General features: G+C 39.7%; 1 protein-coding gene across 4 annotated transcripts in view; it reads left to right on the forward strand.

The window, feature by feature from the left end:
* Positions 1–13,397, forward strand: part of CTTNBP2 (cortactin binding protein 2) — a 107,688-nt gene that overhangs the window by 52,760 nt on the left and 41,531 nt on the right. For all 4 annotated transcript variants that reach the window (XR_003084100.2, XM_007422920.4, XM_025163193.2 and 1 more), the window contains exon 6: positions 1,154–1,253. Coding sequence is in view for 3 of the 4 variants with exons in the window: in XM_007422920.4 (XP_007422982.1) it covers positions 1,154–1,253 (100 nt within the window). In the remaining variant the exon portion in view is untranslated. The remainder of the gene's footprint in view (positions 1–1,153; positions 1,254–13,397) is intronic.

Below are 13,397 nucleotides of genomic sequence, written 5' to 3' on the forward strand. Positions count from 1 at the left end.
TTAGCCATTGTCTGTATACTGTTTTCAAATGAATGTAATTAATATTGCAGTTCTGAATATTAGGAGGAGGCAACCTATAGCCCGTAGGCAACGTATGCGCTCAGACTGGTTTTTGCAGCCCTCAAAACTACCAACATTACATTGCTGAAATTGGTGACAGATCACTGATTATCAACCATGTAATTTTTTACTGTGTATTTGTAAAAATAAAAACAGGCGTGTTAAGCCTCCATAAGCATTATTCTGTGGTCCTGCTAAAAAAAAAAAAGGCATGATAAAATCTTATATGACCCATTGTAGAGCCTGCATAGCTTCCTCTTCTAGTACCAAGAACAGCTCCTGCTATTTAGCATCACGATTTTTGTACAGGAACAAGACATGGGGACTGTTAACACTAAAACCTTTTGCACTTGGCATAGGACATGCCACATAGAGATCTGTTTCAAAATGTTTGTAGCCTCTAATTCAGACTCCTGTGAACTCTTCACCAGCACTGAATAAAGAAGGCTTAGAAAGTAATTTAGTGGTTCAGTAGGAAAGCAGTGGCTAAGAGGGAAACTGCCATAACAACAAAAATGGAGATTTGTTGGACCAGATCAACAGTCTATCTAATCCAGTATCATGTTTCCCACAGAAGCCAATTCTGATGTCTCTGGGAAAGTCTTAAGCAAGGCCAAAATATAGTAATCAATGAGAAGTCTGAATCTTGGTGCTCTAATTAGCCATTGTAACTAGTAATCATCTGTTATACTTTTTCTTTATGCATTTGTCTAACGTCTAAAGCTAAAGGTCACTATTACATCTTGTGGCAGAAAATTTAATTGTCAGGAAATTTCCAGTCCATGTTGTTGATGCATAAATTCTTGTGGCAGTGCACATACTTCTTTAAGGCTGCTACAAAATAATGTATATATTTATTTCATGAATGTACTGTATATGGTTGCCCATGTACCCAATGGAAGCTGGGTGGGACAGCTCTGACTTACCTAGGAGTAAGCCTATTAAACTTCTCAAAAACTTTTGTAGAATTACACTGCAGGAGACTTTAAAAATTGCTTTGGTATGCAAAGACTTTTGGAATTTGTATTAAACGTAATTGTAATCTTTTCCCCCTCTTCCCATTTTTTCCACCTCTGTATATTTCAACTCATAGATTGTGTAAGATTGCTGCTGACTTCAGAAGCACAAGTTGACCTCATTGATAAAAACGGCTTTACCCCCTTGTGTTCAGCAGTCGCTCAGGGACATTGCAAGTAAGTCGTTTGCCAGTTGTGTGTTTCTTTCCCACCAAGCAAAATGCCATATATTCTTTAAGTTTCAGCTTTGGAATGTATAAATTATGAGAGTGAATTAATGGAATAAAAGGCTTGGCCCTGCCTATAATTCTTTCTTGCAGCATACATTATTGAGGTGATTTAGGAGTTTTTAATGATTATGTTGCAGGGAATTCATGCCTAAAATGGTTTCTTTTCATTAGAGGTATACAACATTTCTCAGAGATTTTATTTTATTAGCCATTGTCTGTATACTGTTTTCAAATGAATGTAATTAATATTGCAGTTCTGAATATTAGGTTCTGGGTCCAATTCAAGGTGTTGGTTATCACCTTTAAAGCCCTACATGGCATGGGGCCAGGTTACCTGAAGGACCACCTCGTCCCCATGATTTCAACCCGTCCCACCCGATCTCACAGAGAGGGCATGTTCTGGATCCCCGCGGTAAAAGAACTTTGATGAGCGGGGTCCAGAAGGCGGGCCTTCTCTGCTGTAGCCCCTGCCCTTTGGAACATCTTGCCCCCGGAGGTGAGACAGGCCCCCTCACTCCAGGCCTTTCAGAGGGATTTGAAGACCTCGCTCTGCCATCTGGCCTGGGGCGGGGAGGGAGGATATCAGAAATGGAGTTGGCTGGCCCCTTAGCAGCCTGGTGTGGCCCCTATCGGCCTCTTGGATTTTTTAGCCTTTTAAATCTTTGTAATGTTTGGTTTTTATAACTTTTAATTGTATTTCTGATTTTAGTTTGTTGTAAGCCGCCCAGAGTCCCCCGTTGTGGGGAGATGGGCGGGGACAAGTCTATTAAATAAGTAAATAAAATAAAAATAAAATAAACATTTGGACAAAGAGGCTTGGGTACCTCTCTCTTCCTGTTGGCTTCTCCTTAAAGAAGTTGTATCTTTTCCTGGGCTTTTGCCATGACCTCATGGAATCAGAAAAAATAACATTTGAGTTAAGCAGGTGGCAACAGTACAACCATGTTGCTCTTCTCTTACTGTCTCATTAACACAAAGATGTATTTTCCTAAGCACCCCCATCCCCACATAGGTACCCTGTAAGCCAAGGACAAGATATGACTTCTTTAAGGAGAAGCCAAAAATAGAAACTGGGGGGCCATGCTGGATCCAGGTACTGCACCCCACTAGTTTTCATGTATATGTTCAGAGTCACATTTGAGGTTGTAGACTCCTCCCAGTCACATATTTCAAGTTCTTGCTTTCACATTTATGTAGAAAAGAGAAAATTGGGGTGCTGTGCCTTGTTTTCTTCAAGTGCATCTCTGAAGTGGGGCTTTGAACTGGTTTATAGTTCGATTTTTTCTTGACAGCCTCATCAGACATTTCTTTGCAGGCACAAATTATGATTAAATGAAAAGCATTGGCAGTTACTGGCAGCCAGCGAAGAAATCACATGCATAGAGGTTTTCCCTTTGAACCTTCAAAACTGATCTCCTTAGAAGACAAAACCTCCCATCAACTCCACTTAACTGTGAAGAGTTAGAATAGAACAGGGTGGAATATTTCATTTTGCACAACACCTGAGAGAATTTGTGTAAAAGTGTCAGCTGCTGCAAAAGTGACCAACTGAAGAAATGTTTAACCTTTTTAAGAAATTCATAAAGATGAATGATTGATATCACCATGCTGGACTTGTTATTGGTCTACTTGCATGTGTATATACGTAGGAGGTAAAGATGCAAAGCAGCTTTAAAATGCATCATTATCCTGAGCCTCAGAAGGCATTTATAACCTCCAGATATCATCTCTGCCATGGAGTGAGTAAGCAAACAGCAGCTTCTTATTTTGGCTACCATGAAGAAGGAGACATCTACACCTGCAGACCGATTCTGTCTTGCAAGCTGAGTAGACAGGGTGGGCTAGAATTCTTTAAGAGCCCAAATCTCTTCTCTACATTTTCTGCAATATTAGATCACTTACCTTTACTTCTGACCAGTGAAGAGTTTTCTTGCTCTTTCTTTCTGCTTGCCTTCTTCCAACGTGAGCAGAGTATTGAAGTGGCACAGACTTTGATGGTGATTCTAGCTGGTCATATCACTGCAGAACAAGGCAGCAAGCCCATAGCAACAGAGGAGGCAGCAGGGCAAAACTGAGAGCTTCCATGTGCTTCTGTGTTTGCCTTTCCAGCTACCTGTGGGCCCTCTTGACCCATATGACAGGCAGGAGGAAATGAACTGAATGCTGCAGTTTCAGTGCTATGACCACCACAGACTCCAATAGCATTAAGATCAGGGGAGGGGACAGGAAACAACCTTGCCACAAAACAAGTCAGCTGCACTACCCAGATAGGGGTGAACACTATTCTCTAATCTTCTCCTTTCAGTCCCTCGGAACTGAATTATACACCACAGGTCTGGAAGCATTTAATGGGCTCACTTCCTAAGTTAGAGAATGGACTATTATCAGGCTATGCCTCGGTTACCCAGCAGGAGGCATAGAAGCAAAAGAAAGGTGGACATTCTTCCAGGGCAGTCCTCTGGGGCAGATCTCTTCTCCTAAATGATTCAGAAGCCTGACTAGATCTCAGTCTGTTCACAGGAAACCTAAAAACAAGAAGACATTTCCAAACTTCTCTCTAGGGACAGGCCACTGTCCCATTCTGAAACCTTCCCTCTTAAATGAGGCCTTCCTTCCTTAAATAAGAGCCAAGGCAGAAAGCCTGGAGCAAAACAATTAAATTCACAAAGAGGAAGTCAACAGTAAATCTATCACCCAAAGAGATTACTGTGCCCCAGATCTCCAAAGCTACCTTTTTAAGTTGCTGGCTTGCTTTCTGTCACATGTTCATATAAATATGAGGCACTTTCACTTGGGCTCCAACATCAAAGATAAAGAAGAGGCATCCTCTGAGTGCTAAGAGTAAGATCATTAGGCCCATAGGCTACCTAGGTAGCAGCAACATATTCTACAAACTCATTGTTACAGCAGAGCCATTAAGAGCTTAAATTCCTTAGAAGATTAGTGATTTTATCCTACCCCCCAAAAAAGCACCTCATTATTTCTTCCTTAGAGTTTGCCCGCATAGCTGTCAAAAGCATATAGGAATTTGGCAGTGAAGAGGAATAGGTCAATCCAGCAAAAGGACTGCATAATAGGAACCAAAATGAGTCTTTCTGTCAGAATCATCCAAGCCTCCCACTTGGAATCATTCAAGCCTTTGATCTTCTTCCTTTGAGCATGCAGGCAGAAGGTGCAACCTGGGGAAAATTCATTTCTGCCATAGGTTAATAAACAAGAGTTATTCTGCTGGCTGCAGGGTTAGCCTAGTGATGTGAATTCTGGGATTGCTAAATTTGGACAATTGCATGCTACAGTCCCTCCTTATCATGTTTAGTTCATCTGCAGGCATTTCAGGTCTTTATATAATGCCTTCAGTGGATCTTTCTGTTGCACTTACAGCATTCCCAACTATTGTTCCCATAAATGGTGGAGAGGGGCCCACCGATTCATGTGATTAATGAGCAAAGAATTCAATGTTTTTACAGAGATACTTCTTATGATAGCTGCTATTTGTGTGCTTGCTAGTATTCAAGAATTAACTTCCAGTAATAGGATTTCTAGCTAAGCTCATTGACCTGAAGATCATTAATTTTTCTGCAACTGCCCTTTCCAACTCATTACTGAATATGTTTCTACTTTGGAATAGGTGGTGTCCCAGTTATATGGCATCCCAAATGTTTCTCATTTGGTTGAGAAACAAGGGTGTAGATTCAGAACCACAACCTAGTTCAGTTTTGTTTGCTTTTTTTTTTTTGACATGACGTACAGATGTCCCTTAGAACTACTCTAGTCCTTAAAACAGTGTGTTTATTTGTTTGTTTGTTTGTTTGTTTATTAAATTTATCTCCGCCCATCTCCCCCTACTGGGGGACTCTGGGCGGCTCACAAAATCCATTAAAACAATAAATATATAAAACATAAAAACTATACAAAATATTACCAAACAAGAAAAAATCCAAGAGGCTGATGGTTACCAGAGCTGCAGATGACAGGCCTCTAAGGGGCTAGCCATCCCCACACTTGGTGACATCCCTCCCCACCCCAGGCCAAGTCACAGAGCCAAGTCTTCAGATCTCTCTGAAAGGCCAGGAGTGAAGGGGCCAATCTCACCTCTGGGGGCAAGATATTCTAAAGGGCGGGGGCTAAAACAGAGAGGACCTGCATTCTGGACCCTGCTAATCGGAGCTCTTTTACTGAGCGGTTCTGAAGCATGCCCTCCCTGTGTCATCAGGTGGGACAGGATGAAGTCATGGGGAAGAGGCAGTCCCTTAAGTAACCTGGTCCTATGCCATGTAGGGCTTTAAAGGTGATAACCAACACCTTGAATTGGACCCAGAAGCAAACTGGAACCCAATGCAGCTCGTGGAGCAACGGTGTTACATGGGCCCTTCTTGGGGCTCCAAAAATAGCCCACGCAGCTGCATTCTGGACCAGCTGTAGCTTCCAGATACTCTTCAAGGGTAGCCCCATCTAGAGCACATTGCATAGGTCTATATGGGAGATAACAAGGGCATGAGTGACCGTTCGAAGGGCATCCCAATCCAGGAAAGGGCGTAACTGATGCACAACCCGAAGTTGTGCAAAGGCCCTCCTGGATTACAGACTATTCAAGCAGGAGCCATGAGTCTAGGGGGACCCCCAGATTATGCACTGGGTCTGTTTGGGGCAGTGCTACCCCATCCAGCACCAAAGATGACAAAGTCCCAGATATAGAGGAGCCATTAACCCACAACCACTCTGTCTTACCAGTGTTCAGCTGAAGCCTGTTGTTCTCCATCCAGACCCTTACAGCCTCCAGGCACCGTGAAAGGGTGGTCACAGCATCACTTACCTCACCTGGGATGGAGATGTATAATTGAGTATCATCTGCATATTGATTATACCTCATCCCATGATGGTGGATGATCTCGCCCAGTGCTTTCATGTAGATGTTAAAAGGAGCGGAGAGAGAACCGAACCCTGCGGCACCCCACAAAGGAGGGGCTGAGGATGGGACCTCTCACTCCCTATCACCACCAGTTGGGATCGGCCCTGGAGAAAGAAGGTGAACCAGTACAGAACAGTTAAATTTGGATTAGAGAAATAGAAAGAATACAGCATTATACCCAAAGAATAACCTTACAAATCATTCTGCACATTACTGGTATCACATACATGTGGTACTTTAGAACAGTAAAACTAGCATCTCTCCAGAAAGTTTTTCAGTATAGTGGTAGACTTGATGACATGTGCAGACATTCTGCACAGTTTCCTTTTTCCCTCTCTTTCAGTAATATACAGTACTTAGCAGGTACGGCATTTCTTCATTCAGATACACATTTCTTCACTCAGTTGGTGTGTTTTCAGGCTCAAATTCAGATTTTTTTTTTCTAATTTAATTTTTCCTCCATTCACAGGGATTCTCTCCTTTCTGTTTAGTTCCATCTCTTTTTTCGGAGAAATGTAACATTGCATTAATCATTTAGGCTTCTTTAGAAAAGACCATGGAGCTTATTTGCCTAAAGCCTTGTTAGTTTTTCTTGGGGACGTCTATGAGTGCTCAGAGGCATGGAATGACTTAGATTTTCTTTGCAGTAGATCTACAGAACAGACCTAGGGCTTTACTGTACTCTTACTTTCTGACATTCCTAGCCTGGCTCTAACTCTATTTGGCTATAGTTTTTTTAAGATAGCAATTCAGGAATTTTTGATTCCTGAAACCTCTCTCTATAATTTTGTTCTGTTGTACCTTGAGGTTCTAAATAAAACTCAGAAGAAAACAGAAATGTCTTTATTAAGAATTTCTATTTTCTGAACATTACAGAGGGCATTTGGTTTGCTTCTTTCACCCAGGATCAAAAACAAATGACAACATCATTTCTAAATTTAAACCACAATATATGGGGGCTTTTACCATTGGTATACATTTCTTTCTTTATTCTCCTACCGTATATTATCAATTTTAATTATTTTATATTTTTCCAAGTGGTTAGATCTACCTGTTTCAAATATATCTTTGCATTGGGGTTGAAGGGCCGTCTTTCTTTTCCAGTCTGAACTGGAGATCAAGATGACTCCTTGCTCTGGAGAATCAACATAAGAAATTGAACCCTATCTGCCCACTCCAAGAGGATGCATCATCCCAGATGAATAGTACAGTAGATGCTCTCAGTGATGCTCAGTAAAAAGAAATTCATTCTAAAAAAATCCATTGTTTCTGACACTACTATAAACTGTAGAAACAGCTTGATTAACCTCAGAGCTAAGGTGGGTACTGCACCGTGACTCTCTTTGTAATCAAGAGGTTGTGGCATTTGAGAGTTTTCATGCTTAAAACTGGAAAAAGAGGTAAAGGAGACTTGATAAATTGATAGCATTTTATTTTAGCATTCTGCTTAGTTAATGGTTGGTTTTTGTCAACCACAGTGTTTCTGCTAACCATGATCCCCATATATATGTATAAAAATATAACCAAATACACAGCCTTAATTCAGTTATTAAAAATAGTTGGGAATAATTGAGTGTGATAACTCTATGCCCTTGTATATTTTTGTCTCAGCTAAGCCATTTTGCTTGACATTACCAGCATTCTTGATGTCTTTTAAGTGTAACCATCAAACTTTCCTGGGGAAATAAGTGTGGGGGCTTTACACACACAATTAATCCTTAAAACACTCCCTGATGCAAAAAGGATCTTTATATTTTTTACACCTTTATTCTCCATACCCAGAAAAACAGCCACATTTTTAAGGCTGTATGAAATGCCAGCAGAGTCCCAGCCAACTGGATCCCTGGGGGTATGGTGTTTCAACAGAAAATTATTGACATGCCTATATCAAGGCTTATAATTACTTAATAGATCTATCTAGGCCATATACAAGTCAGAAGAAACTGAAATGTCATTTTGGACAGCAAAAGTGACTTCAGTGGCCCTTTTTATGCTTTTCCTAATCTAATGTTTATTTCATAGTTCACATCTCAGATTTGATACATTTTTGAACAGATAAGATAACACCATCGTAAAATATTTTTGTTTCAACATAAATATACCCCATATATATTCCTGGGGTAGATTTACAATTTACACAGGTAAAATCATATTCCCAATATCTGGACATCTTTGCACTTTCTTCTTTAACAATTTTTCTGCCTTTTTTGTTGGTCTGCTTGTCACAGACTTATGACTTTAACAATTTTCATTTTATGCTCATTTCTAGTTTCCTAATACAGTGTCTTTAGTTACCAGTCGGATATGCTATGACCAAATTCTTTTTCATTCACTAATAGTTTCATTCACATTAAATTGTGCAGGTAATGCTGGAGTTATTTCCAAGGGAAAAGGCTTAAATTGAGCCTTGAACGATGATTCTCAGCACACTTTCTTAAGAGTAAGACCCAGAGCAAGTTTTATTTCCAAATAAATATGAATAGTTTTTTACTATAAGTAATCTTAAATGAATTAAAATAAAATTCAGGATTTAACATATTTTCCTGTTTTAATCATTCACACAGTTTATTCTCAAGACTTCCATTTATCCTGCTTTCCTACTGTATATATTCAAAACAACTTAAACCCGAATTAAAATATCCATTATAAACTACTGTACTGATTTCTGAAACACACAGGCAACTTCCTATAAAGGTCACTGTAAAGATTATGAGACATGATAACCATCCTGTGCATATTTATTTAGGCATCAACTCCATTGAATTCAGTGAAGTTTCCCTGCTTGCATAGGTTTTACTTCTAAAACATACTTTTAACAGAAGATTGTTGGCTAGGTGAATGGAACCTATTCATTAAAATCAAACTTTGTTTTGAATGAGTTAAATAAATAAGATTTATTTATTCAGTTTGCATCCTGCCTTCATGCCCAGAGAGCACTCAGTGTTGCTATCAATAATAATAATAATAATAGTAATACTGTAGTAATAGTAGCAGCAGCAGCAGCAAAAGGCAGCTTTACTTGGAACAGCTTATATCCTGCGATAATACCTTTAACACCATCAAACAACAACATCTGCCTATCCCAGGTCCTTGGGAAGGACTCGATCGGTGGATAAAAATCCCAAATCCAGTCTAAACATCTGGATGACTGTGTGACCAACAACAACAATAATCCATAAACAGTTATAATCTAATAACAACTAAAATGCTCTGTTTACTGAAAGCCAACCGTAAGAGGAAAATATTCACTCCCTTTCTAAAAGGGTAGAGAGCAAGGGCTGAGTGCAGCTCTAAGAGAAAACCTGTCATAAATTGAAAGTAAAAGACAAGAAGGAGCTGCCCTGTGAGCCCCGGACACAGACATCAAAAGGGGAGGGCATCTTTAAAAGGCTTCCTTTTCTGCTTCATCAGTGTCCAGACACAGTCATTTTGAGATAGGTGACCCAGGCCACAAGCAATATACAGCCTGAAAAGTCAAAACACCACCTTAAACTCTGCCTCATTGACAGCCAGTGCAGGGCTTTCAGCCCCGGTGTCATCTGTTCCCAGTGAGGTTTAGCAATTAGCAGCCTGTGCACCAATCAAGGTTCTGAACACTTCTCAAGGGTAGCCCCAGGTAGAGTGCATGGTGGCAGTCAAGTGAGAATGTAATTAAGGTATAGGTAACTGTAGCCAGATGTTTAGATTTCTAGAGGGCAATAAGAAAAGGAAGTCCTCATCCAGCTGCATTGACCATTTTCCTTGATTTCCTCTGTATCAGATTTTTCCAGGTGTTTTGAATTATAATTCCCAGAATTTCCCCCATGAAGGGCATCAGTTAAGAGAAGGTTTCCTGTTTATGATGAAACAGAATGGAAACCTCATGATACCACATTTCCCAAAGCAGGAACTGTCTGTCACTCATTATAACTTTCTGTCAGATGGCATCTTTGCTCCTGCTCCTAAAAACAGATTCTGAGAGCTGGGGGATCGGGTGGAGTTGTGTTTGTTTTTCTCTTTAAATTTGATTAAACTTCAAAAACATTGCAATTAACATTAAGAATGTCATGTTACCTTTCTTATGGCTGATGCCTTCCAAATGTTTAAACTAGAATACCCATAAGCCCCAACCAGCATGACTAAAGGTCAGGGATTATTGGAATTGTAGACTAAAATATCTAGGGGCACAAAATGTGTGCATGTGTGTGTTAGAAGGATCACTTCTAGCAAGAAAATGAATGACCATTTACACATTGTTCAGCTGATCTGTATCTCTGACATAAATAGGAGAAACCCTTCTCACATCACCATTATTGTAATAGATGTTTTAGAAGTCTCTCCTCCTAAACTAAAATTACAACACTTAAAGGTAGTTACTCTACATTTTGTCAATTGCATCTGCAGACAAGTTGCAACCCATTTTTATTTGGTTTCAGTATACTTACTGTATACTGTATGCTTACTTGCTCCCATTCCATCCAAACTACTCTAAGCTTAAAAAGGGGGGGGGGGGGAGTATAGCAGTGCACAGCAGTATATATGGATGCTATTGTCAGCAGTGACAAGTAACCTTAGACCCGCCTTTCTCATCAGAAAGCATTATACTTCTTGCCCAATGGATTTCTGTATCACTTTTTAAATAAAGGATTATAGAGAAGTAGAGCTGGTATCTATGTATTGTCGAAGGTATCTGCTCTTTTCCAATACTCCAGTATCCATCAACGAGGATTTTAATCATTGTCACAGTTTTGCAAAGATCTACTTTTTATTGATAATTCAATCACATCATGCATAAATTCAGTCTGATGCCCATTTTCAGTAAATTCAGTCTGATGAACTCCCCGCGTGTTCATTTTTATTACTTTCATTGGTTTTCCTTTTGCCTCCATTCTCTGATAATTCAGAAAGCTCCTCCCTCATTCTGAAAAATTCTTGTACTTCTTTAGGACATGTAATTATGTCTTGTTATAATAGACACCTGTTTCTCTGCTTCATATATGATTATTATCTCATCTTAAACTTCTTATTTCAGATTGGTTCTGCTTGTTCCTGCTCTGCCCAACCCTATTGTGCAGACTCACACTTAAGTTGCTCTTTAGTTCATGGTATAAAACTCTTCTCTGTGACTAAATCCAAGAACGGGGCTGAAGTGCAGTGTGTATGTTTGTGTGTGTATGCACACGTATCACCTATGTAGGGGTTCTTAACCTGGGGTTCATGGATCCCTTGAAATCCATGGATAGATTTCAGAGGATCCATGAACTTGGATGGGAAAAATTACAACTTAATTTTCTTTATTTTCCTTTATATATTTAAATACATTTTTTGAAAAAGGGTTTATAGATTTCACCAGATTTTCAAAGGGGTCCATGGCAGAAAAAGCTTAGAACCCCTGCCCCAGTGGGTCCAATCTAACTAAAAGGAATCTTTATTTAACAAGACTTTGTAAAGTCCTATCCAGTGTCTCAGCCATAGTCAGTTCAGGCTGAGAGACCAGGTACTGAAGTGTTTAGAGCTTGAACTGAGAAGATTCTGGAGAGGGTTTTGCTCAAGCTTCAGAGCTAACTAGTATTGCCATATTTGGAGCCAAACTGAAATGTTCCTCTGTGCCAGAGAGATTTGCTTTTGTGTGTGCAACATGTGCATTACCATGCTTACTTTAACCATCAGATGCTTATAGGCACAACTTTTCCATCCTGCACTTTCATATTTGATACTCTCATATTGAGCATTGTCTGAGAAGGACATACAAGGAGCAGAGCCACTATCTTTCAGAAAACTCTCTTTAATCCAGCTTAATTTATTTTTGAAATTCAGTTCTTAATTTGCTGTTGGATATTTTTGTTTTCAGTGTTTCTTGCTTTTCAGACCAAGATCACTAATTGTGAAATTGGCATAGAGTGTTCCTATCCTGACCATTACGGTGGTCATAATGAAACAAAAGACATTTGAACTTTCATTGTGTTACATTTCGCTTTGTCTCTGCTTTTCTGTCATGCACATATAGCTAAGGGTTTTGTTTTTTGTTTGTTGTTTGTTGTTTTTTTGCACTGCAGCTTTAAGCTGCTGGACTTTCAGGCTGGAAGTGAAGCCAACTTAAGAAACCTTGTTCCAGATGTCAGCTCCTTTCTCTGCTCTGGTTACAGTGATGGTGTGATGTTCTGCCTGGACTGCAGACTTTTACTGCAGATCTTATTGGTGGATTTCCCTGCTTGTTTAGGAAGGAAGGAAGGAAGGAAGGGAGGAAGGGAGGGAGGGAGGGAGGGAGGGTTTTACCATTTTCCATGTCACTTGGGCTTGAAGGGAAAAATGACAAAACTCTTGTCAATTTCACTGTTTGGGTAGTTTTTTTTAAAAAACAGCCCATCCTTTTCTTCCACTGTTCCATAAATAAATTTGTTTTAAAAAGGGAGAGATTCACTATTTCCGTCTTCCATCGCCAAACTTGAAAGAAAAATAAATAAGTAGACCAACATTTCAGCCCAGGTTTCCACTGTTCCACTAGTGGACTTGTAAAAGAAAATAGTCATGAAGGGCAGCAACCAGCAACTGGAGGGAAGGGGGCCTTCCTGCCAGCTCTGGATTAACTATTAAGTAAAATAAGCATGTGCTTAAGGTATCAAGGGAAAGGGGGTGCCACAGAGTTTTCCCCTAACTATCATGCCCTTAACTCTTTCACTGCCACATTCAACTTCAGTTTTCAATAAATGTTGGTATTTGCATTTTTCCCTTAAAAAAATTTATTTTAAAAAATGCATTAAAATTTTTTGAACATTTGCATTTTTTCTGTTGCCCAGTTATAAGTAAATAATTTGCTTATATTGCTTACTGCTGTTTAGTGCTAAATAATTTTAAAAAAAGTTTATATTTAATATGGTTGTAAAGTCCAGTGTGGGGCACAACCTGGAAGAAAACTGAATTTTTAATCTCTTATTTCACCTTCAGCACTTATTGAGTCATAATGTCTTGTCAGTTAAGCAATGGAAGGGCTGTGGAGCACCATTGTTGGGCTGTGCTTAGAACATTAGTTGGCCTTCATGCAACCTGCTTTGTGCCACAGCGCACAGTAACCAGTCGGAATTGCCTACAATGAAATGTAATTCAAGAGATGAACCAGACAGCACTGCTTGTGCCAGCTCAAGTCAGAAAATGTTATTTTTGATGCATAGCAGAAAAAGACAGCAGAGGTTGCTTTCCCGGTGG

The sequence above is a fragment of the Python bivittatus genome, unplaced genomic scaffold, assembly GCF_059951505.1.
Source record: "Python bivittatus isolate LINGU-HERP-01145 unplaced genomic scaffold, Pbiv_v1 ctg000330_np1212, whole genome shotgun sequence".
Taxonomy (NCBI): Eukaryota; Metazoa; Chordata; class Lepidosauria; order Squamata; family Pythonidae; genus Python; species Python bivittatus.